The sequence below is a fragment of the Gobio gobio genome (genome assembly GCF_949357685.1).
Source record: "Gobio gobio genome assembly, chromosome: 18".
NCBI classification, from domain to species: domain Eukaryota; kingdom Metazoa; phylum Chordata; class Actinopteri; order Cypriniformes; family Gobionidae; genus Gobio; species Gobio gobio.
In genome coordinates, this window is record NC_137111.1 from 9,255,636 (window position 1) to 9,281,535 (window position 25,900).

General features: G+C 39.1%; 2 protein-coding genes across 9 annotated transcripts in view; both read right to left on the minus strand.

The window, feature by feature from the left end:
* Window positions 1-1,192, minus strand: part of ppp2r5d (protein phosphatase 2, regulatory subunit B', delta) — a 63,520-nt gene extending 62,328 nt beyond the window's left edge. Inside the window, exon 1 of one of the 2 annotated variants that reach the window (XM_079842915.1) lies at window positions 501-1,192. In XM_079842915.1, coding sequence (XP_079699041.1) covers window positions 501-548 — 48 coding nt within the window. In that variant the 5' untranslated portion in view covers window positions 549-1,192. The remainder of the gene's footprint in view (window positions 1-500) is intronic. The other variant, XM_079842913.1, reaches the window with a different exon arrangement.
* On the minus strand, window positions 1,107-24,723 carry znf318 (zinc finger protein 318). 7 transcript variants are annotated; one of them, XR_013818445.1, is made up of 14 exons: window positions 24,303-24,645; window positions 23,768-23,889; window positions 17,079-17,730; window positions 13,754-15,047; window positions 11,383-11,480; window positions 11,120-11,219; window positions 10,752-11,044; window positions 5,537-5,731; window positions 5,335-5,422; window positions 4,896-5,014; window positions 1,791-4,779; window positions 1,617-1,708; window positions 1,503-1,525; window positions 1,109-1,399 (listed from the first exon to the last, which is right to left on the minus strand). XR_013818445.1 is itself a non-coding variant. In XM_079842912.1 (11 exons), the coding sequence occupies exons 1-11, from the start codon at window positions 24,513-24,515 to the stop codon at window positions 1,837-1,839; spliced, it is 6,114 nt and encodes a 2,037-aa protein (XP_079699038.1). In that variant the 5' UTR covers window positions 24,516-24,723; the 3' UTR covers window positions 1,144-1,836. The 7 variants fall into 7 exon arrangements, 2 of the variants coding, with proteins under 2 accessions (XP_079699038.1, XP_079699037.1); XR_013818446.1 differs by having other exon boundaries at window positions 1,503-1,528; XR_013818443.1 differs by having other exon boundaries at window positions 1,107-1,399; window positions 1,617-4,779.
* Between the last annotated feature and the right edge of the window lie 1,177 nt (window positions 24,724-25,900).

Sequence of the window (25,900 nt, forward strand, 5' to 3'; positions counted from 1 at the left end):
CAAGACTACACATTACATTTTTAACTACAAAAAAACAGAAACACGATTTCATTCACAAGCATTTATTTGAAAGACACAAAAAAAACATAGTTTTCATTATTTTTTGGGGTCCCAGAGTCAAATGTTGTACCTGTACCTAAATATTACTATTCGTAGTCCACTAGTTAGTGATTAAAGGATAGTTCACGTACAAATGAAAACAAAAAAAAAGATGATTTACTCTCAGTCTTACCAAACCCGTATGATTTTCTTCTACGGAACACATTTTAAACGCTGGGGTCAACATTGGACTCCATTGATAAATCACTGTACGGAACAGTAAAATAAAACAAAAAACTTAATATCCTTTGTATTTCACAGATGAAAGTTAGTGATGCAGTACTGTAGTATAAAGATTGAATGAATAAGTAATATAATATATGGAATGTTTCCCCAATGTATATGAATTATATTGATTAATGCACGCTAAATGACCAAACCATTCGAGGCAAAACACTTACCTCCATAGTCAGCAGCAGCTTCATTTTTGCTGATGTCAGTTCCTCCATGGCTGCAGATGTCAATGTAATATTACTGTCATTAAAACACAATGTAAACAAGTCAACCTATATCTCTATAAAAACCCTATCTCAACAGAGATATTCCTAAATACTTTATCAATCTTCAGGTGTAATGATTCCTTATTTATTTATATCTAGAAAACTATTTGTATGCAAACAAAGCACAATTATAAAGCAATAAACAAGCAATACAAGTTCAGTAATCTCCTGTTCAACGAAAGCAGTTGCAGCATATTAGTGTTACATTTGTAATACAACTAGAAATTATATCTACATTTAAATTTGATGCACATGCAAAAACTAAATACAGAGCACAACGTACCTCATTCATAAAACAGGGGCAGAATGGATTTCTGTGTATGACCTTCATAAAACTGTGCTTATGCAAACGGTTTCATTCAATGTGGAAAATTACCTTAGAATAGTTTTATGAACCATTTACACATTCATTCTCTTCTGGTTTCATGAATGAGGCCCAATGTGTGCAAAAGGTTACAAATAAAAAAAGAACAGCAGCAAAAAGCATATTAATAAGAAGCAAAGACAGAAAGGGTTGCTGTGATTTATTTGAGCTAGCACAGAACTTGTGCAATTACACCAACTATTTGTAGATGCTAAAGTTGCATGGTAGCAATGTGAACAGTAAAATAACACAACATTTGTTTGTTTAAAAAATAAAAAAAACTGGAACCGGAAAGAAAAGTCATCAATACAGAGCACAGGGTAATAAAAACTATGGAGGCCAAGCCTGACATTTTCTGGCCAAAGTTGTGAACGCATGTCCTTGAAGCATGAACTCCACACCATTTCTCTTCTCTGAGCCTGGATCTTTGTGGCTCCTGCATTAAAATATCTTCATTGATTTAAATGGAACGAACAGAGGAAATGGATTTAGAGTCTGAAATTTTTAATACACATCATATTCATTATGTTTTACATTACCTTTGGGGAAAAAGGAATGATTTCTGCTGGAAACAAAATACGGAAACAAGTAGCTCAACACCAGGTGCTTTTGACAAGATAGCGAATCTTTTACACACATTTAGGGTTCATTACTTGATGAAAGTTTTCATTCTCTTAGAGGGATTCCTTCCCCAGCACCCACTTCAGAATGAATGCTTTTCAGTCCACGCTTTCACTGGCATTACCTGCCAAAAGGTTAAGAATAGACATGAAACATTCTAACTGGATCAAGCAATTACAAAGAATACTTGAAAATCACTTATTTACATTCAGAGGTAACATATACATCCCTAAACCAACTCTTGGAGGTCCTTTACAAAGGCTCAAAACTGAATTCAAATGTGTCCAAGTTCAGTTGCTCAGTAAAAGAACCAGGAAGCGGGGAGAATGACATGGGTTCCTCAGATTCCAGAGGGTTTTCCTCTTCATTATTTGTCTGTATTGTGTCCACACTATTAACTTCCATCACAGTTACATCACCCAAAGAGATTTCAATAGATTTAAGAACTTGTTGATCATCAAGATCTTCGTCTTTTGAGTGGTCTTCTTTTTGAATCTCAGATTTTAAGAATGCTTGTTCAAATACTTGTTCAAAGTTTGAGTCCACGATGTTGGGAGATTCTTCGCTCTGTGCAACCTTTGAGTCTTCATTCTTGGGGGTTTCATCTCTTTGGGCAACTCTTGAGTCCTCGTTCTTAGAGGGTTCTTCACTCTGGACAACTTTTGAGGGCCTGTTGGGGGGTTCTTCGCTCTGGGCAACTTCTGAGTCCTCGTTCTTGGGGGTTTCATCTCTTTGGGCAACTCTTGAGGACCTGTTGGGGGGTTCTTCGCTCTGAACAACACTGGAGTCATCAGTCTTGGGGGGTTCTTCGCTTTGGGCAACTTCGGAGTCCCCGTTCTTGAGGGGTTCATCTCTTTGGGCAACTCTTGAATCCTCGTTCTTAGATGGTTCTTCTCTCTGGGCAACTCTTGAGGACCTGTTGGGGGATTCTTCCCTCTGAACAACACTCGAGTCATCAGTCTTGGGGGGTTCGTCACTCTCTGCAATTCTTGAATCCACATACTTAAGGGGCTCAATTTTCTGGGCAACTTCTGAGTCCTCGTTCTTGAGGAGTTCTTCGCTCTGGGCTATTCTTGAGGACTTGTTGGAGAGAGTTTCGCTCTGGGCAATTAAGTCCTCATTCTTGGGAGGTTCTTCGCTCTGGGCTATTCTTGAGGACTTGTTGGGGAGAGTTTCGCTCTGGGCAATTAAGTCCTCATTCTTGGGAGGTTCTTCGCTCTGGGCAATTCTTGAGGACTTGTTGGGCGGGTTTTCGCTCTGGGCAACTGAGTCCTCGTTCTTGGGGGGTTCTTCGCTCTGGCCAATTCTGGAGGACTTGTTGGGGGGGGTTTCACTCTGGGCAACTTCTGAGCCTTCATTCTTGGGGTGTTCTTCTCTCTCAAAAATTCTTGAATCCACGTGCTTAGGGGGTTCCACTTTCTGGGCAACTTCGGAGTCCTCGTTCTTGGGGGGTTCTTGGCTCTGGGCAACATCACTAGCTCTTTTGTCTTTGTTGTTGGACTCTTTACAGCTCGAGTCTGGAGGTGTAAATCCAGAGTCTTGTTTGTCACCAGCACTAGCACTTACAGAAGGTTTAACAGCAGCGCTGCTACCGTAAAAAATGTCATACAAGTCTTTTGCCTTTCCTGCTGCAAGAGTGGTCTTTGGCTTTACCATTTTGGGGGACGGGACTCTGGGGTTAGAAGAAAACTGAGGAGGAGGACGAAGGATTACAGTGAGCTTCTGCTCCCCCTCAGGCACTCCAGGAGCCGCCACATCTGACTCAAGAGTAACAACACATTCACTGTGAGTAACAGGTTTCATCTGTTTTTTTTCATTTACCACTTGTGGCACTGCAGTGGGAGATGGAAGTGGTACGGATGTGTTGAAGATATCTACAGGGCTTGCAGATGGCTTTGTGTGTTTTAATTGCACCTCTTCTCCACTAAATGCCTTGGAGATTAGGTCTGCTGACAACGCTGGGCCCATCGGAGTTCCTGTTACAAGACCAGCAGATTTGTCACTAGTAGCAGGTGGTGTTGGTTTATTTTGCACACCTGTAAAAGACTTTCTAATAACCATAGGAGATGGGGGAGGCAGTAAATTAGGATTACTTTTATTTTCGTTGTATGCTAGCCATTCACAAGAGGGAGGAAGCACAACCTTTCCTGACAATTTCATAGCAATGGATTTTGCAGCCGCTATAGACTTGGAAAAGGGATCTAGCTCAGTATCCTTGTTTTCTGCTGTTTCGGTAGGCACTTCTTCTTCTTCCTTTAAGAATTGCGCTGCCATCCTCTCTGCCTCCTTCTCCAGTGTTGTCTTCTGTGGCTTTTTCCGACCGAACTTCCCAAAGCCAGGCCGACCAGAAGCATCCTCGTTCTTCTTGCGAAGTTTAGCCAGCAAGGCAGGGCTCGGGCCACACAAGACTTTAGGAGGCTCGCTGGGTTTTTCTAGCTCTGCTTTGACATCTTTAGTATTGAACTTCCCTGTGCTCTCCTGGTCATCTTTAAAATAACCAGCCTTTCCTTTCTGCTGCTGTGTTTTATCTTCCTTTTTTTCATACTTGCCATTACTTTCTTGGTCCTCGTCCCACTTTGATTTCGGCCACTTCCCCCAGTCCTCATCTTTAAATTTTGACGACTTCTCCTCTGCCTCCCGAGTGTATTTGTATCTCTTATCCTCTTCTCTGCCATACTTGGCCTTCTCCTCTTCTTTACCATATCGGCCCCTATCGTCATCCTTTCTAAATCTATATTTGTCGTCCTCTTCTCTATATCGATAATGTTCATCATCATCTCGGGTTCTAAATCGGTCCTCTTCATACCTGGATCTCTCCCCTTCTTCCTTCCTGCCTCTATACTTGTATTCCTCTTCTTTCTTGAACCGGTTTCGCTCATCATCATCTTTTTTATACCTAGCTCTCTCATCATCCTCCTTGTATTTCGGTTTATCTATATCCTCTTTCTTGTATTTCTCCTTGAGTTTATTCTCATTCTCTTTGATATTCTTGTACTCCTCTTCCTTGCTGTACTGTGGTTTTGTCTCCACTTCATTACTTGACATTTTTCCTCCTTTGCTGTGTTTGGATTTCTTCACACCCTGATCGTCGTCTTCACGTTTTCGTTTATGCTCTGAACTCTTTTGGCTCCCTAAGCCAGCCTGGCGGTCCAGGTTCCTCCTTTGTTCATAGAGGGGATTTTCATAAATTTTTGCCTGTTGACAAAATCAAACACATATGAGCCAATCACATCTGGTCAAACAAATTAACAACTTGCGGCCATATCCCAACCCTAGTCAAAGCTATTTTGAATATCATATCTGATGTTTACCTTGTATCTCTCATTGTGAGCATGACAGGTGACATGGGCCTCAGCACAAATGGGATCACCAACAAATTCTTCACATAACTGGCAGAAGAATCCCCTCACAGGGATCAAGAACTCAGAGCCTAGAAGAGGGAATACAGCAAGAATTAAACACATTTACCAATAGTGTGTAATGATTTTTGATAGCTGGTAATTTACCCATGCTCTGTTCCAATGATGAGGTACACTGCAAGAAAACTACAGTTTGTATCACTGCAATCAACATGGCACCCATTAGGGAAAGGAATCATGAAGAATTTAGCGATTCTCGTTCACTGATCCTCAGATTTCACTTAATGATTCCATTTCCATAAATGTGCACGTTTTGAATCGAATTTATCACTTCATCTTTAACTAAATGAATGCATTTTATGACTAACAATGTCATTTTAAAAGGCGTTACCTTTGGCTGGCTTTGAAGTCTTCTTTCCAGCTGGTTGTTTCTTTTCACTCTCGGATTTTGCCCAAGGTCTGTCATAAGGATCTAGAGTCTATAGGACAGCAAAACAATGGATAACTAAAGCAGATGCGACTGGCAGAAATAAACACCATTCACAATCAAACAAACAAAAAAAATCTCATTACATATATATTAGTACGCATACCTTCCTGTGGGTTTTGTTGTGCAAATGCATGAAATAATCAAACATTGAACCACTGGTGATATTGCAGTTTTTACACCAGTGGTTTCCTGCATCGTAGTACTCAAACTGCTCGGCAGCAGTGTCCAGGGAATGGCTGCTCAACGCAGGAGATGACTTGGATTTTTCCGGAGAAGCTCTTGATTTTGAGGCGGCTACCTAAATTAGTTTAGGCAAAAAAATGCATAAGTAAAAGTCACTAAGCAAGCAATAAAATAAAGAAAGAAAAAAACTCTTTGAGGTACCTAATTTTAAAAGAATGAGCAGAAGCTTTTCAGAGAAATGAATAAAAACACTTCAAATCCTAATTTTCAATCATTAAAGTTTGTCATAGGACACTTACCTTTGCAAAATAGGCCATCTGTTTCCAGTCGGGGAGAAGTTACCCATGGGTTTACTACTTGAATATAATTGACTATTGTAAAATAAATGGTTTTAAAAAGCCATTGAAATGGCTTTTATATAATTTAACATGCAATGAATTAGTCAAAAAAAAAAAATAATTCAAGTACCAATGCAGAAAAAAAACTAACGCTTTTAAGATTTCAATACACTTTTGCAGTGAATATTTTTTGATTTGTGAGCAAAGAAATAAACTAATATTTGCTGTAGCAGAAAAACAGACAATGAAAACAATTCTCTTAAAATCAATATTTGTGATCACTATTATAAAGAGTATAGGGAGTAGTTATAACTGGTAGCATGCAAATTAAGAACAAACAATTATCGACAAGCTATAAGTAGACAAGCCTAAGCTATAGAAATGATCAAATCCCTAAAATTGATGCATCGCTGTGTTACGGATGATGTTGATGTCCTCTATCAGAATTACAATCTTCCAGCAGCGCCAATCTCCAAACAATTGTTTTAGACCAGTGTAATTTAGCATGAGTTAAAAAAATTGTGTCTGTCTACCTTATAGTAACCCCATAAAATATAAATAGAAATTAATATCATTACAAAATAAGTAGCAAAACAAATAGATGCTTTTCCCCCACACCAAAATGTCTGCAACATAAACATAAGTAAGTGTCGTAGATGATCCCAGGTAAATTACTGTAACTGTAAGGACTAAAACAGTGGTTTTCAAACTGTAGTACACTGTGATACCACCTGCAGTACACAAATTGCCTCAGGTGGTATCACAACTCTGGAAAGTTACTTTACTTTAAACCAGGGATGTGCCTGAGGCAAATACTGTGTTCAGAAAGGAAATTATGCATTCTACGGAGCCTCTAAAGCAGGGATGGGCAATTCCAGCCCTCAAGGGCCACTGTCCTGCAGAGTTTAGCTCCAACCCTGATCAAACTCACCTGTCTGTAGCCTTCTAGTAATCCTGAAGACATTGAATAGCTGGTTCAGGTGTGTTTGATTAGGGTTGGAGCTAAACTCTGCAGGACTGCAGAGTCCTCGAGGACTGGAATTGCCCATCCCTGCTCTAAAGGGACATGGTGATGGAAAACCCTTTTTATTTCATTGCTTTTGCTTTCTCTCACAATTACATAATTTAGAGGCATCAGGGAGCAGCTATCATTATGCTGGGTATTGAAATCGTTTTTTAAATGCACGCTTCGAATTCAAGATTACACGTATTGTGTATAGGGAACAGACCACACATTTAACAAGTTAAGATATTTGTCAATGAGGCTTAGGATCTGTTTTCGTATTCTTATTTTACTCCATGTTCTATAAAGAGCAATAATTCTGTTTACTCTCAAAGTAAAGGCCACTACATACTGCAAGAACAAAATTATGTCCTTTTGTTCTCGGAGCCCTGGTTTGGGAGTTCTCGCAGCTCGTTCTCAATACATCATCTGAGCAGAACTTTTTTCTTGTGGGTGTCCGAGAACTATTGTGTGATTGGTCAGAAATGTAAACGCGTGCTGCAGTGGGTGGGGCCTCTGAGGACACCCTAGAAGTTCGGCACCTGCTTTTCTCATGAAGTATGGAATGCCCTGGCCATAACGAACTTTGTTCTTGTCACCTCGAGAAAACAAATTTATTTGTTCTTGCGAAGTATGTACCAAGCTTAAGTATTTAGGTGTTAAAAGTAAAGGCAAGCTTTGATACCAATGTTGCATGACAGTATCTGCATATTGTAAGTTGCTATTGTGGCATAGGCAAGTTTTTAAATGTTACTTCTCAGGTTCCTTCCACAGATCTGCAAAGGCATGCAGCATGATTCAATCTTAACTACAGGAATATCCTAATTAGAATATGGCTTTATGTTGCCCAGTCCTTAACCTAGCATTCAAAATGATGCCCAGTGACTATGTGCTACTTGGATGGTTAGATCTGATCAAAGGTGGTACTTGTCCGGAAAAGTTTGAGAACCACTGGACTAAAAGCATCTGTGATCATTGTTGAAATCTGTGAAACCAATCATGTTTCAATAGCACCAAATACTTTTCGGCCTCGTGACCACCCCATGAGCCGACCCTCTATGTAAAAAAAGCTTTGAACAGGCAACTGATATGACAAGAGCTGTCATCTCATATAAATTATTATTATTATTTAAGTGCCATTGATTTCATTAGGGCAGTGTTTCCCAATTCTGGTCCCGGAGTACCCCCACCACAGCACACTTTAGACATCTCCCTAATCAAACAAACCTGATTCAACTCATCAGCTCATTAGTAAAGTCTCCAATACCTCAAATGTGTGTTAGATAAGAGAGACATCAAAAATGTGCAGTGCTGTTGGTACTCCAGTACCAGGGATGGGAACACACTGCTTTAGCAGTAAAAATTGTATTGAGAAAAAATTTACTGAATGCACATTATTCACTTAAAAATTGCTTAAAATGTTTTGTGCAAGCCACTTTTTGAAGTGTCAGTCTAATGGTGCATTCAACTCCTCCTGGGAAGTTCGTATTTACGAGTTGGGAAGTCATGTTTTATGACGTCAGGTGCGTTAAAGACACTTTTGATGGAGCAAGATGGCACTTTACCCATAAGAACCTGGAACAATTTCTCCTTATAGGACAATTATGGGGCATATAAAACAGACCAAATGGACCACTTATAACAAGTTTCTGCAGTTGTTTTTTAAATACAACCCCTCCCTTGTGAAAGATCTGTAATGTTACATATATGTGACAGTGGGTGTTTGATACATTTTTAATGTTACATATACGGTACATTGGCCGTTTATTTTAGTTGAAATAAAAATAATAAAAAAAAAATGTGTACTTTTTGTTTAACTACACAAAAATACAACAAGGTTTTCAAAACTCTACTTCTAAAAATTGAAGGACAAAGAATGTGTGTTCATCAGGTGTGTTTTGCGTTATGTTAATTAGTTTGAGAAGCCAATGTAAACTGTATTGTGTCTGTATCGTGGTATTCCACCTTATTTCTTACGGACATTTCCCCAACTCATAAAGACCTGGGGTCTGTTCTTCGTACCTCACTTAACACCTGAGATGATTTGAAATTCTTCAAACGAATTTGCCGATACTGCTTATCGATCCGGTACTTTAACGATATTCTTATCGGTTCTTTTTATTATACTGTATTTATTTTTTAATGAAAAAAAAAACATAATTAAGAACATAATTAACATGGCTTTATAATCTGAAAAGTAAAATATCTATAGCAAAAGAAAAAGCAATGTTTGAACAAAAATATAAAACATCTATTTGTAAATGGACCAGTGTGCAGCATTCGGAAGGTCTGCTAACATTAATATTACAGTAAAGAACAAACCTACAAAGAAATCTAATAAAGTAATGAAATGTAAAATAACACTGCATAGTTTTCACTGTATAAATTGATAGATTAATGCTTATAAAAGCTAAAGTTATTAATTCAAAAGATGTGAATATTTGCCTTTTGTTCGATTCGAATTAATGGCTCAATCGTCAGCAGGTTTATTAGACGCTGCCCCTTTAAGACCGAATGCAGAACTAATAATATCATTCTCCTATTTCTCCAAACTATTTACGCCCATTTAAGATATAAACTGTTAAAGTAACTTCTCTCCAATCCGGTCATTTTGACACAGGTATTTTTTGTTTATTAGATGGTTTAGACGCGCACACGAAGCCTAAAATATAAAGCGCAAGACAGTCCATTTCGCAGCACACACACATAAACCGCCTTGAAGTTGGAAACAGCGTCTCTTGCGCGGATTATTGTGCATTTAATAGCCCTATTATCATTCAAACACATCCCGCAGTTTGCCAACAGTAGAGACTGCAGTTTACAACTTATTCAGTCGCACACTCAAATTTTAGTCGCAAAATTCAACCATTTGGTCACACTCTGGAGCCCTGAATTAAAATATCTGGATTAAATTATCTAAGATTACTGCGCGTTCTTGCTTTCCCTGAAGAGGGCAGATGCATCGATACTCGAAACCCAGATCAGTAATAGAGCGATTGGCTGAGGTCAAGACAGCAACGTGATGACATCATATAATTAAAAAGCCACCTGGAAAAAAACTTGACAAATAAAAAAAAAAACAATGAATTTCTGGACCCAGCCAAGCGACCAAAACAACATAAAAGTTATAATAGATAAATTAAATAAGCACTTTTTTTAAACATGATTCCCAATTTTTTATATTCACGATTTTATAATATTTGACTATTTGTACACCCTTTACTTTATTTCAATGTTCTAATTAGCAATTCATTTAATTTTTAATTCAATTTGAAGCAGATTTGTTACGTGATAGCATTAATTTACGTTTCTTAAGGGTCAAGATCAAGTTATCTGCATCTCTGCGCTGTATATTATCATTATAATATTTTCAAATACATTTTTATATTATTATTGTTTTTATAAAAAATTATTATTGCCCCTGGTTAAGTAAGGAACTCTTGTAATAAAGTAGCAGTGGTTGGGAAACATTTTAAGTATCAACGCCTGTATCTAATCCTGTTTACGTGATATAAGATGCTCGCGAGCAGGTTTAAGCTTACGGACCTGTTGCTATGACAGCAAGACCAGAATGAGCGTTGAAGAACCAAACAATCCAAGATCAAGCCAAATCGTCAACAATCAAATCCAACTAACTCAGTTAGCGAGGTACGAAGAATGGACCCCATCGCTTATTACTTAAGAAACTCGTAAATGCGATCTTTCCGACCTGATTTGAACACACCATAATACTTGACTATGAAAAAGCCAATCAAGAGCATGTACCTTTCCTATAACAGAATTAGCAACTCTACCTTATTATATGAGGTGCTGGTTTTGGCCCCGGTTTTCTCTGGGGTTCTGGTTGACTCCTTCTTACTCTGAGGGGGCTGCTGCTCATGGTCCCCGGAGATCTTGGAGTCTTTGTAGTCTATACCGAGAATAAGTGCCACTTTGACCAGCTCTTCATGTTTTTGATCTGCTTCTCTCTGTTCAGTACGCAACTTAGAGATTTGGGCCATTGCATTCTCTTGGAGCTGACCGAGCTCTATGAGGAGAGGGTCCTTGTGTCCATCCTTCTCCCTTCGCTTCTTTCGAAGAAGCTCCCCTAAAGATCAAAACAAACACTGTATAATACAACTTGCATATAAAACGTTTCCAATTTGCACTTAGAGGGAAATACCTTGCTGCTTTCTCAATGTCTCCACATCCTTTAAAAGATTTTCTTTTCTCTTGTGTCGCATTACTTTTTCCTTTTTTAGCTTTTCAAGCTCTTCCGTGACCTAAGACAGAATTTTATTTAGACCTTAAATGTACTCATCAGCAAAAACACAGAGATGTGAATAATAAAGTATTTAACAATTCTACTTCTGATCAAAGAGAGTCAAAGAAGAAAAAAAAAGAATCAGTTCTTGATTCCCAACCCTACAAATTTCATGGTATTACCTTTTGTTTTTCGCTGGCGGTATTCTTATCTTCCATTTCTTTTATCTGAATGCCAGTGGTAATCGCTTTAGAGGCCACTGCATCCAATTTAGAAGATGCTGAAAAGATAATCAAATCATGTTAGTTTAACTGTAATCTCCCACGTCTAAATCATCCAAAAATCTCTCCATTTACTCGCCATCATGTCATTCTGAAACCAAGACTTTTTTCTTCTGTGCAACACAAAAGGAGATGTTTTTGAAGAATTTTCACTTAGCTTTTTTCCATAATCAGGGCTCAATGCTAAGGATTTTTTCTGCTGGCCTGGTCGTGCCAGTGGTTCATATTTTTACTTGTCCTGCCAACAATTGTCACTGGCCCCAGCACAAAAAGTGAAATAAATAAAATAAATATTGTTTTCATTGTTTTAACCCATAATAATAAAATGTAAAGTAACACTGCATAGTCTGCACTGTATAAATGAAATATGGATGAATCCTTATTAAAGTTACAAAAATGACTCAAGAGCAGAGAGTGATTTCTGTGTGCATGCTTTTGGTGTCATGCGAGTACCAAATTTAGTTCTCTTTCGAGTCTTCTTATGTTTGAATTTTTTAAAGTGGCTTGAATGTTTTAATTGGCAAGACGTAAATACAAAAATTCAGTCCTGAATTTCTTTTACACTGGGCCCAGGCCATCGGGCAGGGCAGTCCTTATTGTCGAGCCCTGATTATTCACTGTGACCATGTCTGTAAAGCTCCAATAAACACATGCTCAGATTCTTGTTCAAAATTTTTTTTTAAATGCCGGTTCAATGCAGTGGTGACCCAGGTTTGATATCAATGACACCATTTAGTGTTGGGAATTGAAAATCAATTTCAATTCTAGAATCGGATACTTGTTATAAAATTTTAATTCCTTTGTGTGCATTTTAATTAGGGATGGTTATCGAGAACCGGTTCCATTTTAGAACCGGTTCAAAATTGCCCAGAACCGGTGATTTGATAAAAAACGTGCATTTCGATTCCACTTATCGGTTACTGTGTGCGCATTTTATTGTGATTTTTAAAGGCTGCGCGCACACACACACACGTGCTGCTGTTTCCTGTGCTGCAGACACACACACACACGTGCGCACAGAATGGCTTCTCATAGTGAATGAATAGTGCGCGATAATGAATTGAGTTCTCTTCCTCGTCTTTTTGCAAAGCACGCAAATGGACACACAAAAATGTCGTTGACGGCAGATTTTCTTGATGCCGTCTCTATGATAACGTTAATCAAACTACGAAAGACGAGAACATTTATTTGCTGTTCTAGAAAGAATAACTTAACTATATTTGTAATGTATAGCCTATATTTTATCAATAAAGTGCAGTGTTATTTTAAATTTGATTCTTTTTAATTTACTGAGTATTTACTTGTCTTTAATAATGCTTGAAATTTATATATATATATTTTTTTTTTGGATAGGGTAGGCTGTTTTTAAACCATAGGCAAAAGTTGCTAGCCTGTTGATTTTTGTTCGTGGTATTCAGCTACAATGAAATGTTTTGCAATAATAGTCTAATAATAAATGTGTTTTTTACCCTATTGGAATCGAAATTAGGAATCGATAAGAATCGTTAAAATTCAAACGATACCCAACCCTAATTTTAATATAACTTTAAACCATTCAAGTGCAAGAGGACTCAAACGCAGTTTTTTGTGCTGCACACACATCCAAAACGTGCGCACAGAAAGCCGCCTCTCATGCTGAAGTGTGCGCTACTGAACTGAGTTCTCTTCAGTGTCTTTTTGCACTTGAAAGGACAAATACACACAAAAATGTCAAAATATCCTCGTAAACAGTCGGTTATGGTCTTGAAGTGCTATTATGGCATTTGAAAGGATCCTATTTTTGTTTTGGGAGTCCCCAACAACAGGTTTACATGCATGCAAGGTCAAAAAACACTTTCCTTGTCTTATAATACGCATTTATTTTTACCTTATTTGCTCAACGATTACCGAAGGATTCGCTCAACGACTCATTTGAGTTGGGTTTTTTTCCGATTTGCCTTTTCCATCACTCGTTTCTGATGCAATACTTCAAAATGAGCATAAAAACAGGGTGATGGGAACCCTGGTAGTGTCGCGTGATCAAGATTGTCCTGCGAGTAAACCTGTTCTCAGCTTGCTCTGCAATACCTATCATTGGCCTGAGCTGATAAATGGTCCGTGCTGCGCAAATCAAACAAGTAGTGCGGTTTTATGCCACTTTTGGTCGCAGTCTTGAGCCCATTTCAACATAGGGTTTGGAATGGCATGAAGGTGAGTACATAATGGCAGAATTCGATTTTTTCTGTGAACTACTCATTCAAGTAAATTAACAATTTCACTGTAGGTCACTAACCTTTTTTATCGTTGGTTTTACTCTCACTTGTCACAGGTTTAATCACTTTAAGATAGGGTCGCTCAAAGGTAGGCACGCTGTAGGGATCCATTGGATTGGGAGGAGGTACTGGCATACCTGGGGGTGGGTACATCGGCCATCCTGGGGGCATATATGGAACATAATTGCCATATGGATCGTAACCGTGTGGAGGGAAGTCAGGTGGCATTACTCCACGTGGGGGTGGGTATGGGGGCACGGGATGGGACGGGTGACTGGGTTGGGAAGGATATGTCTGTGTCCCAGGACCCACAGTGGGTGTCGTAGGCCACCTGCTTTCTGTGACGGCAGGTTGAACCTCTTTCTTGTTCTGACTATGTGGGCGTGGAGATCTTTTTTCTGGGGAAACTTTCTTTTTCCTGCTCTGTCCTGAAGTGCGATTGAAACTGCTACTTCGGCTTCCTCTGCTTCTACTTCGGCTGCTACTCCGGCTGCGACTGGAGGTCCTGCTGCTGCTACTGCTGCTGTAACTCCTACTACGGCTTCGGTGCTTTCTATCCGACTGCCGACAAGCAGGTGTCTTCTTTGCAGGGGCACTACCATGGAGGCGCTCTTGCGTCCTAGCGGCCATCTTGCTTATTTCGGCCACACCCAGGTCTAGGCCAATTGTTTTCAGCAAATCTTGTATCTTTTCATATTCCTCTACCTCCTTCCTCACCTTGACATCCTGTGGCCCAACTCCAGGTGGGAAGTCTTCAGGTTCTTCCTTGACATGCATCTCAGGTGTGACAGAGGAACGATGCCTGTCTGTCTGCCTGCTGTCTCTCTGCAAATGGCTCGTCACGTTTTCTGCAGTATGGCCAAAAGTGTAAGATGCAGTGCCATGTTCTCTTCTCTGAATATCACAAGACTGTGGGAAACTTGTGTCTGGAAAGCTGGAATCTTCTGGAGCCTCCTTAGCAGATTTCACCCCATCACCCTCTTCCTCTTCATCTCCATAGAGAAATTTCTCTTCATCTTCAATTTCTGTGAGATTCTTTTTCACATTCTGAGAATGGGCTGCCCCTGCTATCATTCCAAGCAACTCTGTGAGGTCTGACTGCCTTCCTTTCTCGTAAGGGAGGTGCAAGTCACTTCCACCCTCTCTGGCTGGCTGGAGCTTGCCAATCAGCTCTTCGAGAACATTACCATCAGAGCTTTTTCCCAGCATGGATGCAAACATGTCTGGATCCATGGTTTTGGAAAGTGCACAGAGAAGCTGTTCTGCCTCATGTGAAAGACCACCGTCTGGATTTCCTCTAGGGGAATCACTATTCTGAAATACATTGGTTAAACATGTTTTAGGCACAGTAGCATCATCATTAAATCTTTCTTTACTTTCAAAGAGTAAAGCCAATTTAGGGTGCGTTCACACTTGTAGTTCGGTTCGTTTGGTCCGGACCAAAAAACAAAGACAAAACATATAGTCCTGGTCCGCTTAGCCTTCACACTGGCATTTTTAACAGCGAACCTAAAGTTACCGAACCAAAGGCATAGGGATACGGTCACAACCTGATTGGTCTCCTTTTATGACGTATATTTTGCGATGGAGCTTGCTTACTGAACATTCAAAACAATGCTGTGTGCTGAGTTAAACGCAATCATTTTATGCGTGTACATATGGTATTTTTACCAGCTGAAAACTCCTGAAGAGCTCAAAAAATGTTCAAAACATTCAAAACAGCACCAGGATTTCCTCCGTTGTATGCAGAAACAAAGATCTGCATATATTGATGAGGCACTTTACCTCCTCGTTGCGCCACGTTTGCCCTCTACTCATTTTGGATACACCGATCTTGTAGCGGCATCTTGTGACGGCACTTTCTGTTTTTGGTTCGTTTAAATGTCTTTGGTCCGTCTTGCGTTCATATATCAATCGAACCGCACCAGAGTTAGTTTGGAAGCGTTCACATATGTTCAAATGAACCGCACTAACCAAGCATTCGCACCAGGGTTCGTTTTAATCGAACAAAACATGACAAGTGTGAACGCACCCTTAATGTCAACTAAAGCCGCGGTCACACTAGACTTTGAAAAACATTTCTACATGACAACATCCATCCAAAACATAAAAATAAACTATAAACAATGTACTCCACTTCACTGCAATCCTGCGAATTTAGTTTGCTTTCTTTTAATTCAGCTAAAAAGTCAAGCTGTGACACGGTCACAGTCTTCTATTGGTCACGCGGCTTCACCTGATACAAATTTGCAGTTCAGATTTCACCAAACTTGAACTTTGGAAGGCAGCATTTCCTGTCTCCCGCATTCACATGCGTATTGTTGGAATTGAATGCAATGAAAAGTGTAGTGTGACCACCTCTTAAGTCTGCAGGCCAACTAAAGACCACAACATACTCAACGAAGCGTGTTAAAACTACAAATTAAAATGCAGTGCATACTTGCTATTGCTACCATTAGCATAAATTGTCTTCTCTTTCAGGTCAACAACAGACATTTGAAGGTAAATAATATCGCCACCATGAGTCTCCAGAAGAGAAGCTCCACAATATATCGGTGCCATATCGGTTTCCAGACGATTTTTAATCTTTCATACGCATTCTTGTTTTAACATTTAGATTACCTATGCCATCATTTAAAACTCACTAAAATAATTTAAGTCCTCATGAAATCAAAATCGATCTTATTTACTTTGTTAGCCCACATTACAGGTCTTAGGGTGAACAATTAATCCGTGCAAGTTAATACACATAAAAAAATTGTTTGCCGTGGTAATCTTTAATCAAAATCTGAAAAGTAACTTCCGGTCTTGAATGGCATTCCCTTTCTGATGACGACTATGGGACGGCTTGGGTTTGAATATCCTTAACCACCCCCCTCCAACTGTTAGTCTGCTATGAGCGTGAGATGGAAGAAGAGCGCTGAAGTGAAACCCTGTCCCTATTCAATAATCCGTTTCGCTTGGAAATACGTCACAGCACTGAAATCAAATCAGTTGCAACTTCCTGTTCACTGGGACTTTAAAAACAATTGTCCATTCTGCATGTTAATGTTGTGACCCATGATGCACTTGTAGCATTTTATTTTTTACTTTATTTACATAAATTGTATTATCAGCCATAACAAGAAAACAATCATCATCATCATCTAGAATCTAAATATCAGTTTATCCCTAAAGTTTTCAAACAATGCATGTCTTGTGTGAAGTATGTTTCTGGCTTAAGTCTCTTAAATTGAGATTGCAATACATGATGTGAAGACTTGATATCAAACAATAACAGCTTTTAACTTGAGTGTGAGCTGTACATTTTCAATATAATGAGAGGACATAATGAGAGGTAGTTACCTGCACTAGCATGGGAGAATCGGTCTCGGAGGAATCCATTCTTTTCTTCAAAATTGACTTTGCCGGCTTCACAAGCATATCCTGAATTTCCTTGCGTCGCCGAGCCTTCTCAAGCTCAGTAAAGTCCTCCTCCTGCTCCCTAAAATTCCCTGATTTGACTCTCTTGTTGACACTGCTTTGACGACTCCTACTGGAGCCGCTGCTGCTACTGCTACCACTACGACTGACGCTGCGGCTCCTAGCATGACTCCTTCCTCTGCTTCTCCCCCTGCTTCGGCTCCTTTCTCGGCTGCGGCTCCGTGGCCGGCTCTTGCTCCTTGCCCTGCTCCTGGCTCTACTCTGTTTGCGACTACGACTTCCGCTCCTGCTACGACTTCTACTTCTACTGTAGCTCCTCCCGCGGGTTCTGCTCTTGCTACGTGCTCGGCTCTTTGCTCGTTCGGGACTCCTGCCGCGACTGTAGCTCTGACTCCTGCTTCGGCTGCGCGGTCGACTTTTGCTGCGTCCATAGCCTGGACTGCGACTCCGCCCCCTACTCCTGCCGCGACTGACACTCCGCCTCCTCGAACCCCTGTCGCTGTGTCCATCATGGCTTGACCTCCGTGGAGAGTAATAGGGCTTAGTATAGTGTGATTCTCCAGCACCATAATCTCTGTCAACAGAAATCACCACATCACAAAAGGCAACTGTAATACAAAGGCAAACCTTTTCTTTTCTAGTGAGTCTTTAGGCTCAAGTAAAAATATTTGCATAATTACACGATTGCTTCAAGCGCTGTGGTATCAAATATTATAAAACCACTTATCCCTAATGCTGCGTTCACACCAAACGTGAATGGAGCGTCAAAATCGCGTCTACCGCGTCTAGTTTCTTGCGCAAACATTTTGAATGCATTCACGCGTCCGCAGAGAATTGGACACGCGTAGAAATCGAGCGCTGGAAGCGAAATTGACGCGCGTTCAAGGCACTCCAGGAGAAATATGTCATAAAACACCACTCTGCCTCTTTTCATTTTCATAAAAAAAAAAGATTAAACATTAATAGCCACACAAATCTGGTCCAGGCAACTCCTACATTATCTTCACTGCATGTATACTTAAATATCCTTAAAAAAATAAAGTTATGAAACTTCTTTGCCCTCAGTCAAAACGATTTGGCAGACAACAAATTATAGATTCTTCCGTTAGATCCACAAAAGACGAGCCACTACAGGACAGAGCCAGCGGCAGACGGCAGAAGGACTAGCCGAGGAAAGGCTGCCCTCGCCGGGGTTATGAGCGGTGATTGCTCGGATCTCACAACTCCAAAAACACAAGATTATTTTTTTAAATATCTCTTTATAAATAAACCACAGATTTGAGCTTTAAACAACTACATTCTCACCTGAAAAAGTCATAAAATTACATTTTGTGACACAATAGTAGTATTTTTAAATTATGCAGGGTTTCTCATGACGTCACTTTACCATGTGACCGCAGCGAGCAGGCTCCTGATTGGTTAATGCGGCACGAATTGGCGCCAAAGGTCAAATTTTTCAACTCGGGCGTCAGACGCAAATTCGCTTCAAACGCGTGAATACACAAAAGCACCACTCGCGCGTTACGCGCAAGACGCTCAATTCGCGTCCTTCGCGCCGCGTGAAACGCGCCGCAGGACCTCCAGACGCGCGTCAATGCGCCTTTCCATTGACTTAACATTGAAATCACTCGCGCCAGACGCTCTATTCGCGTTTGGTGTGAACGCAGCATAAGGCAACTCTGGCCTTCGAGATTCACTTTCCTGCAGAGTTTCTCTCCAGCCCTGATCAAACTCACCAGCCTGTAGCTTTCTAGCAGGACCTGAAGACCTTGATTAGCTTGTTAATGCGTGTTTTAATAGGGTTGGATCTAAACTCTGCAGGGAAGTGGATCTCTGGGGTCAGGATTGTCCAACCTTGCACTAGAGTTTACGCTGCATCTGAGAAAGCTGCCAATACTGATTATGAATAGGATGTAGAGGGAAAATGTAGGGCCCTTTGATTTCCGTGATGCGCAAAATGGGTATGGAATCACGGAGTCCAGTCATAATAACGGAATTCACTGTATAACGCAGAATTTTACAGAATTTGTCAATTTTTTAAAAATTAAATAAAAAGCAGGTCAGACCACTTCAAATTAAACTGCACAAATACTATTTATATATGAATCCTGCATGTTCTGCGTGAATGAATGGCGCAGACGGGCGTTTTTTTATTCAACACACACACGCATGTGTACACACAGAAGCACACACGACGCTTGCAGTGTTTTCAGCCTCTGAAATATGAGGCCATGAATGCATGAACTTCATTTGCAGAATCACTTTATGATTATTTTACAGTTTCATTTGAGAATAACTATCATCATATCATTCATATCAGCAACTCAAAGCTCCTCACAGCAACCCGTCAAAATAAAAGTTTGGTTCAACTTGAAATTGAGAAATATATTACAGTTGTACAGTAGAAATTAGCAACGTCTTAATATTATAATAATAATAATACTAGCGCTAAAAATAATAACTTACTTTATTTTTAATTAAAGTTGTTTAATTTCAAATACATAACAGAATTTCTGGGGGGGGGGGGGCTTTTCTTGGAAATTAAATTTTATTAAATTGTAGATTTTATGAATTTGGTACAAAAACAAACAAAAAAAAGCATTTCATAGAATCCCAAACATGTAATTTTTGTTCAACTTTTAATAAATTGTTGTTAAATTGTATAAGTTTCATGATTTCAATTAATTAGACATGCTTTTTGATTACAACAATTTTATTTATTAGTCCAAAAACATTAAAACGGGAACAAAAACAAAATCCAGGAAAAGTTAAACGGAATTTGGGAAAGAATATAATCTCTGTGCAAAAATAAAATAATGCTGTTTTTATTTATTTTTATCCAGTATCCATTTTAAAAACTATCGGTCGATTAATCGGTTAAAAAGTCATTTTTCCCCGCTGTAGTTTGCCTCCAAATCTCATGTGAAATTTGTAATTTTGAGCCCCCTCTTCAAAACAGGGAATTACTCAGTCAATTAGGGCTGCAACGACGCGTCGACGTCGTCGATGACGTCGACTACGAAAATACGTGCGTGAAATGCGTCGACGGCACATTATTTACGTTCTAGAATGGAACAGAAGATCTAGAATAATGGCAGCTTCTGCTCCCGGGCATAGTGAAAATGATCATTTATCATATAAAGCCAGACCGCGACATTCAAAAGTGTGGGAGTACTTTAAACAGAAGCCGAATAAAACAGTGCTTTGTTCGCTCTGTAACGCCGGTTTCACACTGCGCGCGGTGGCAGAGCAGAAGCTGTGCGCGTGGAGAGCGGGAGCTTTCACACTGCCAGTCAGTGTTGCCAAGTCCGCGTTTTTTTCCGCGGAATTGGGCTACTTCTACACTGTTGCCGCGGGCTGTGTCTCATGTCCGCGGGTTGAAGCGATCCCAACTATGTGATATTTAGCCCCGGGAATGAGAATTTTAGCAGGCAGCCCTGCAAAAAAACACACATATTTAACCCCCCGAACGCGATGTTTACCAGAGAACCTCCCCGAAACGCGATTGGGCTTGTTTTGGGCTAGTTTTGAGTAACGAATGGGTGGGTTTTGTTGTGAAAACCTGGCAACCCTGCTGCCAGTGTTCGTCTCACGCAGCTGAACCGTGGCGCGTGTATTGCAACAGACGGTCACATTTTCCGGGGTTCTTCTCCGACCCCAGTACGTCTCGTGCTTTTATTTATTATGGGCTGCATACATCTCCTGTTAATGCGACCTGGTTCCGCTCTGTCCCAAACACATATGCATAATAACATGCTGTATATAGGTAGTTTGCATGATTAAAGTAACATTAAAGTTAAGATATGCCTCTAGCTTTAATCATTTAAATGTGTCTTTGAAGTTTGGGCAAAAACTTCTGGCAGCTTTAGTCGTTGTTTATGCACATGTATCTTCAAAATAGACGACTAGTTATACATTAACACTATGCTGAAAGCTCCTGTATGTGAACCTTTTGCAGATAAATACAAGTGCATTTTCGTTTACTACTGACACAAATCAATAAGTAAATCATACTCAACTATTATAGTAAACAACTTTTCCTAATTAGGCCTACTCCTTATACATTTTATGATGAATAGTATCATTATATATTATGTTTAAAAAGCTTCTTGTGTTCATATATTTCATTATAAAATGGCTTAAGTACACTACCCTTCCTGAAATACAATTAATATTGTCATCATTCATTGATTTCATGTTAAAATAATATACGAATTCACTACCCTCTTTGAAATACAACAATCAGTAAAAAAGAATAATAAGATTTAGGGCTGCAGCTATCGATTCGTTTTGTAATCGATTAATCTAGCACTTAATCGATCGATTAATCGATTAATCTGATACATTTTTTCCGTGTTTTTAAACAACCAAAACAAATAATGCATAACGAAAATGAAAAGCAATTTAATTTATTAATATGCACAACAGGTTTCATGCTGTAATCTAGCGCTGACATCAAAGTAAATATATTTTATGTAGATTTCTACACCAGCAGCATTTACCATTAGGCTACTAACAAATAATATATCATATGTGGTGAGCCTATTTGCTATGGTAACCTAGCAACCTGTGTGTGTGTGTGTGTGTGTGTGTGTGTGTGTGTGTGTGTGTGTGTGTGTGTGTGTGTGTGTGTGTGTGTGTGTGTGTGTGTGTGTGTGTGTGTGTGTGTGTGGCTTCATTGCAGTTTGGTACAGCAGAAATATATTCATTTTCAATAGAACGCTGCATTTGGGTTGCATCACTTGCATTGCGGTGCATTAAAGGTGAAGCATCCGTTCGAAAAATCGTATCACAACATCATGTCACGTTTCAGCCCTAATAAGATTAATCTGGAAAAATAATCGTTAGATTAGTCGACTAATTGAAAAAATAATCGTTAGATTAGTCGACAAAAAAAATAATCGTTAGTTGCAGCTCTACAGTCAATATACACCCATTACATGTAATATTTTGGATTTCAACACTATTTATGTTTGACTTTCTTCAGAAAACATAAACAAAATCATGGAATGACCCATTAGTTTTTTAATGTTTCCAGTCATGTAGTGCAGGGGGTTTCAAACCAGGGTTTTTATTTCAGAGAATAAAAGGACAAAGCAAATATGGATAAAGTCTACCGAACATTTCTAAAGGTTTCTCTCCTTTCTTGCCGTATATATATACTTTCCAGAATTGTATGTTTGCGTTGCATCTTTCTAGTGATTTTTTCTCACTATTGAGAATGAGGAGATACGTCACGGTCGTGGGCGGAGTCTGAGCCCTACACCATTCTGGGATCCCACGCTATCGGTTGCCAGTGGTAACATTGTAAGAGCGATACAGAGATCAGAGCAGGAAAGACGGCTCGAGGAATTATCATCGCGGCGTTTAAGCGGAGAAATTACGAAAAAACTTAGAAGAAATGGAGAAGAAGAGGTCTCTTACAGGGAGAAACTTACTACCAGCGCCAAGCTGAGGTATTTAGAGAAGCTGATATCAAAAACGTTGACCCATACGAGCTGCCACGGCAGAACACCGAACTCTTTACCACCTTGCACCGAAATGTTTCTATAAATATATTTCCTGTGCATTCTGAATAATAAATATATCTCCCCACTATCCTGCAGCAGTCGAGTGCTCGTCCTCATTAGCAGTGTTTTTCTCTTACTGATCATATTTTATACCTGTTGAGTTTATATTTTTAAATTAATTTGACTAAAAATTTAAATGATCGTTTGTGTGCGCTGGTACTTTTATTCCAGCCTTCTTAAGTAGAATGAATGCTCGGTACGTGCCTTAAATGGATGTAACGTTAACAATGTTAAAGATTGAATTAATCTTAAACAGTATGCACACATAGAGGAAAATGACAGTGAACTAGGCCTACCTTGAATATTAATTAAGCGTTTTGGGCATAAACATGTTTATAACATACAGTAAAATGACTGACAATGAAAAATGACAGAATAGAGATCAACATGTTTAATACAAATAAATAAAGGTTCGTATTGATCAAGTGTCTCACACTTCAGCATCGCGCTCACTAGACCATGTCTGACACCCTGTGGTGAAATAATGGCGTACGTTTACCAGCCGCTGCTTTCTCAGATCGGCTTGGGTGGATTAAAACTTCATGTTCAGTTGAGTTTGGAAAACTATGTACATAGTAATCATCAGACTATCTCTTCTCCAGTCTCTGTCCGAATCCATTACCTGGCGGGCAGACCCCCAAAATGGCGGAAGGGGGCGGGGCGCTGTGTCGTGACGACATCTCCTCATTCTCAATAGTCCCCTTTATCTTAATGCAGTACACAAGATACACTTACATACATTTATTGTGAAAGTTGCTCATACAAATAATTTAACTGAAAATGTTCTTCTCCAGGTTTATACATCCAACATTAAGTATAGCCATAGGAAACAATGTGTTATATTTATAATGTCATGCTTAAATGTTTTTTCATACATTAAAAATATATAGATGGACTCTAGGAAGGGGGTCCCTCATAAAAATGGTCATCATATTTGCGGGTCCTTGGCATTATAAAGTTTGAAAAGCCCTGGTGTAGTGTATTCCAGCCTGTATTAACAGTCAATATAGTGTTCTTTAATCGCTAGGTTGCATCTCTTACCGGACATACGGAGCATCTGTCCCTTTATAGCCTGAAGGATGGGTCAGCTCATTGCCCACCGTTATGACCAGACTGTGGTCCGCGGGAAGACCACCACGAGGAGGAGATGGACTGTACCTCTGCTTAGGAAAATGATGAGAACATAACTCATACATGGAAGAAATCAAATTAACAACATAAATAAATGGTAGGCTGGTCCTACTGATATCAGATGGCAATATCATGGTGGTTTAAGAATACCATATAAATGCGCCATAGTGTTTATATCACCGTGTGGTTTAATCTATAAAACCATGGCAACGTACTTTTTTTATTAGTGCACATAACAATTATGTAATGAACGGGAGGGCACTAGGATATCATTTTCACATGCTATCTCTCCACTGAACAGCATATTAACGTAATGTACGTCCGAGAAAAAAAACATGGTAGAAAAATGGCCACTTTTTGAAGTGTGTTGACGGTGTAAAACTGGCACTGCCACGGTGCATCACTGCAGTGTTTGTGTGTAGGGCAGTTTTCTTTTGCTTCATACCCCATAGCCTCTTTGTGGTCGCCCTCCTCTATATTCATCAGGCGGATCTCTAGCCCCAGGTGAATATCTCCTCCGCGGGGACGGGCGGCGGTACGGATCCGGAGGCGCATGGTGAGCCCGGTCGGGAGGATGGCCTGATCCAGGACGAGGCCCGAACCCGCGAGACGGCGGAGGATGATAGCCGCCTCTGTGCGGCCTAGAACCGCGATACATAACGACGCTTAACCGTTGTTTCTGCGTCGGAGACGAGTCCTTATTATTCCGGTTGCGGGATAGTGATTATCCCTGCAACAAGTAAATGCGCATCCAACAAAAATCTCCCTGCTGAGAGAAAATATGAATGAGAGCGCATTGATTACACACGAACAACGCTCTCTGTGGTCGCTTCCTGTGCCGCCATTGGCCCGCATTCACAGGACCTGACGTCAAGCCAAGATCAACCAATCAAACGCAACGATACAGCATTGTTTTGTTTATCGAGTCTCCTAAATAAGAATATTGACCGCGTTCATAATTCCCAATCTTCCCATTACATTAGTGCATTTATTCTTACTATTATATATATATATATATATATATATATATATATATATATATATATATATATATATATATATATATATATATATATATATATATATATATATATATATATATATATATATATATATATATATATATATATATATATATATATATATATATATATAATATATATATACACACACACACACACACGGAACTGGTCAAAATTTTGGAAACATTATTATTTTTAATGTTTTTGCAAAAATATTTAATGCTCATCAAGCCTGCATTTATTTGATTAAAACTCCAGATAAAATTCTAATATTGTGAAATATTATTACAATTTAAAATACTATTTTTCTATTCCTGTGATGCAAAGCTGAATTTTCAGCATCAGTGTCACATGATCCTTCAGAAATCATTTGGATATGTTGATTTATTATCAATGTTGGAAAAAGTTGTGCTGCTTATTTTTTTATATATAAAAAAAATTAGGATTCTTTGATGAATAAAAAGTAAAAAAACAATAATAATAATAATAATAATAATAATAATAATAATAATAATAATAATAATAATAATTAAATTATTTATTTATTTTAAATAGAAATCTTTTGTAACAAAATACACTATCAAACAAAAGTTTGGGGTCAGTAATTTTTTATGTAATGAATACTTAAATTCATTTAAAAAAGTGATAGAAAAGATTTATATTGTTAGAAAAGGTTTCTATTTTGAATAAATGCTGAATATATATATATAAATCTATAAATTCCGAAATCTATATATCTATATATATATATTAGTAAATTACACTAACTGCAAGATAATAATAAGATATATCCATATAGATATGATTTTGAGAATCTGTGTGAAAGATCTTGACTGGCCTGCACTAAACCCAGACCTGAACCATTGAAGCCATTCAGGATCATTTGAAACACACCAACTGGCCACCCAACATCACATGCAGGTTGTTGTAACATGCCCTGGAAGCTGGTTATTATTGTCTGGAAGGGCAGCATGTGGAAACCTCATGTATTGTCAGCTTAAATGCCACTGGGGGGCGCAAT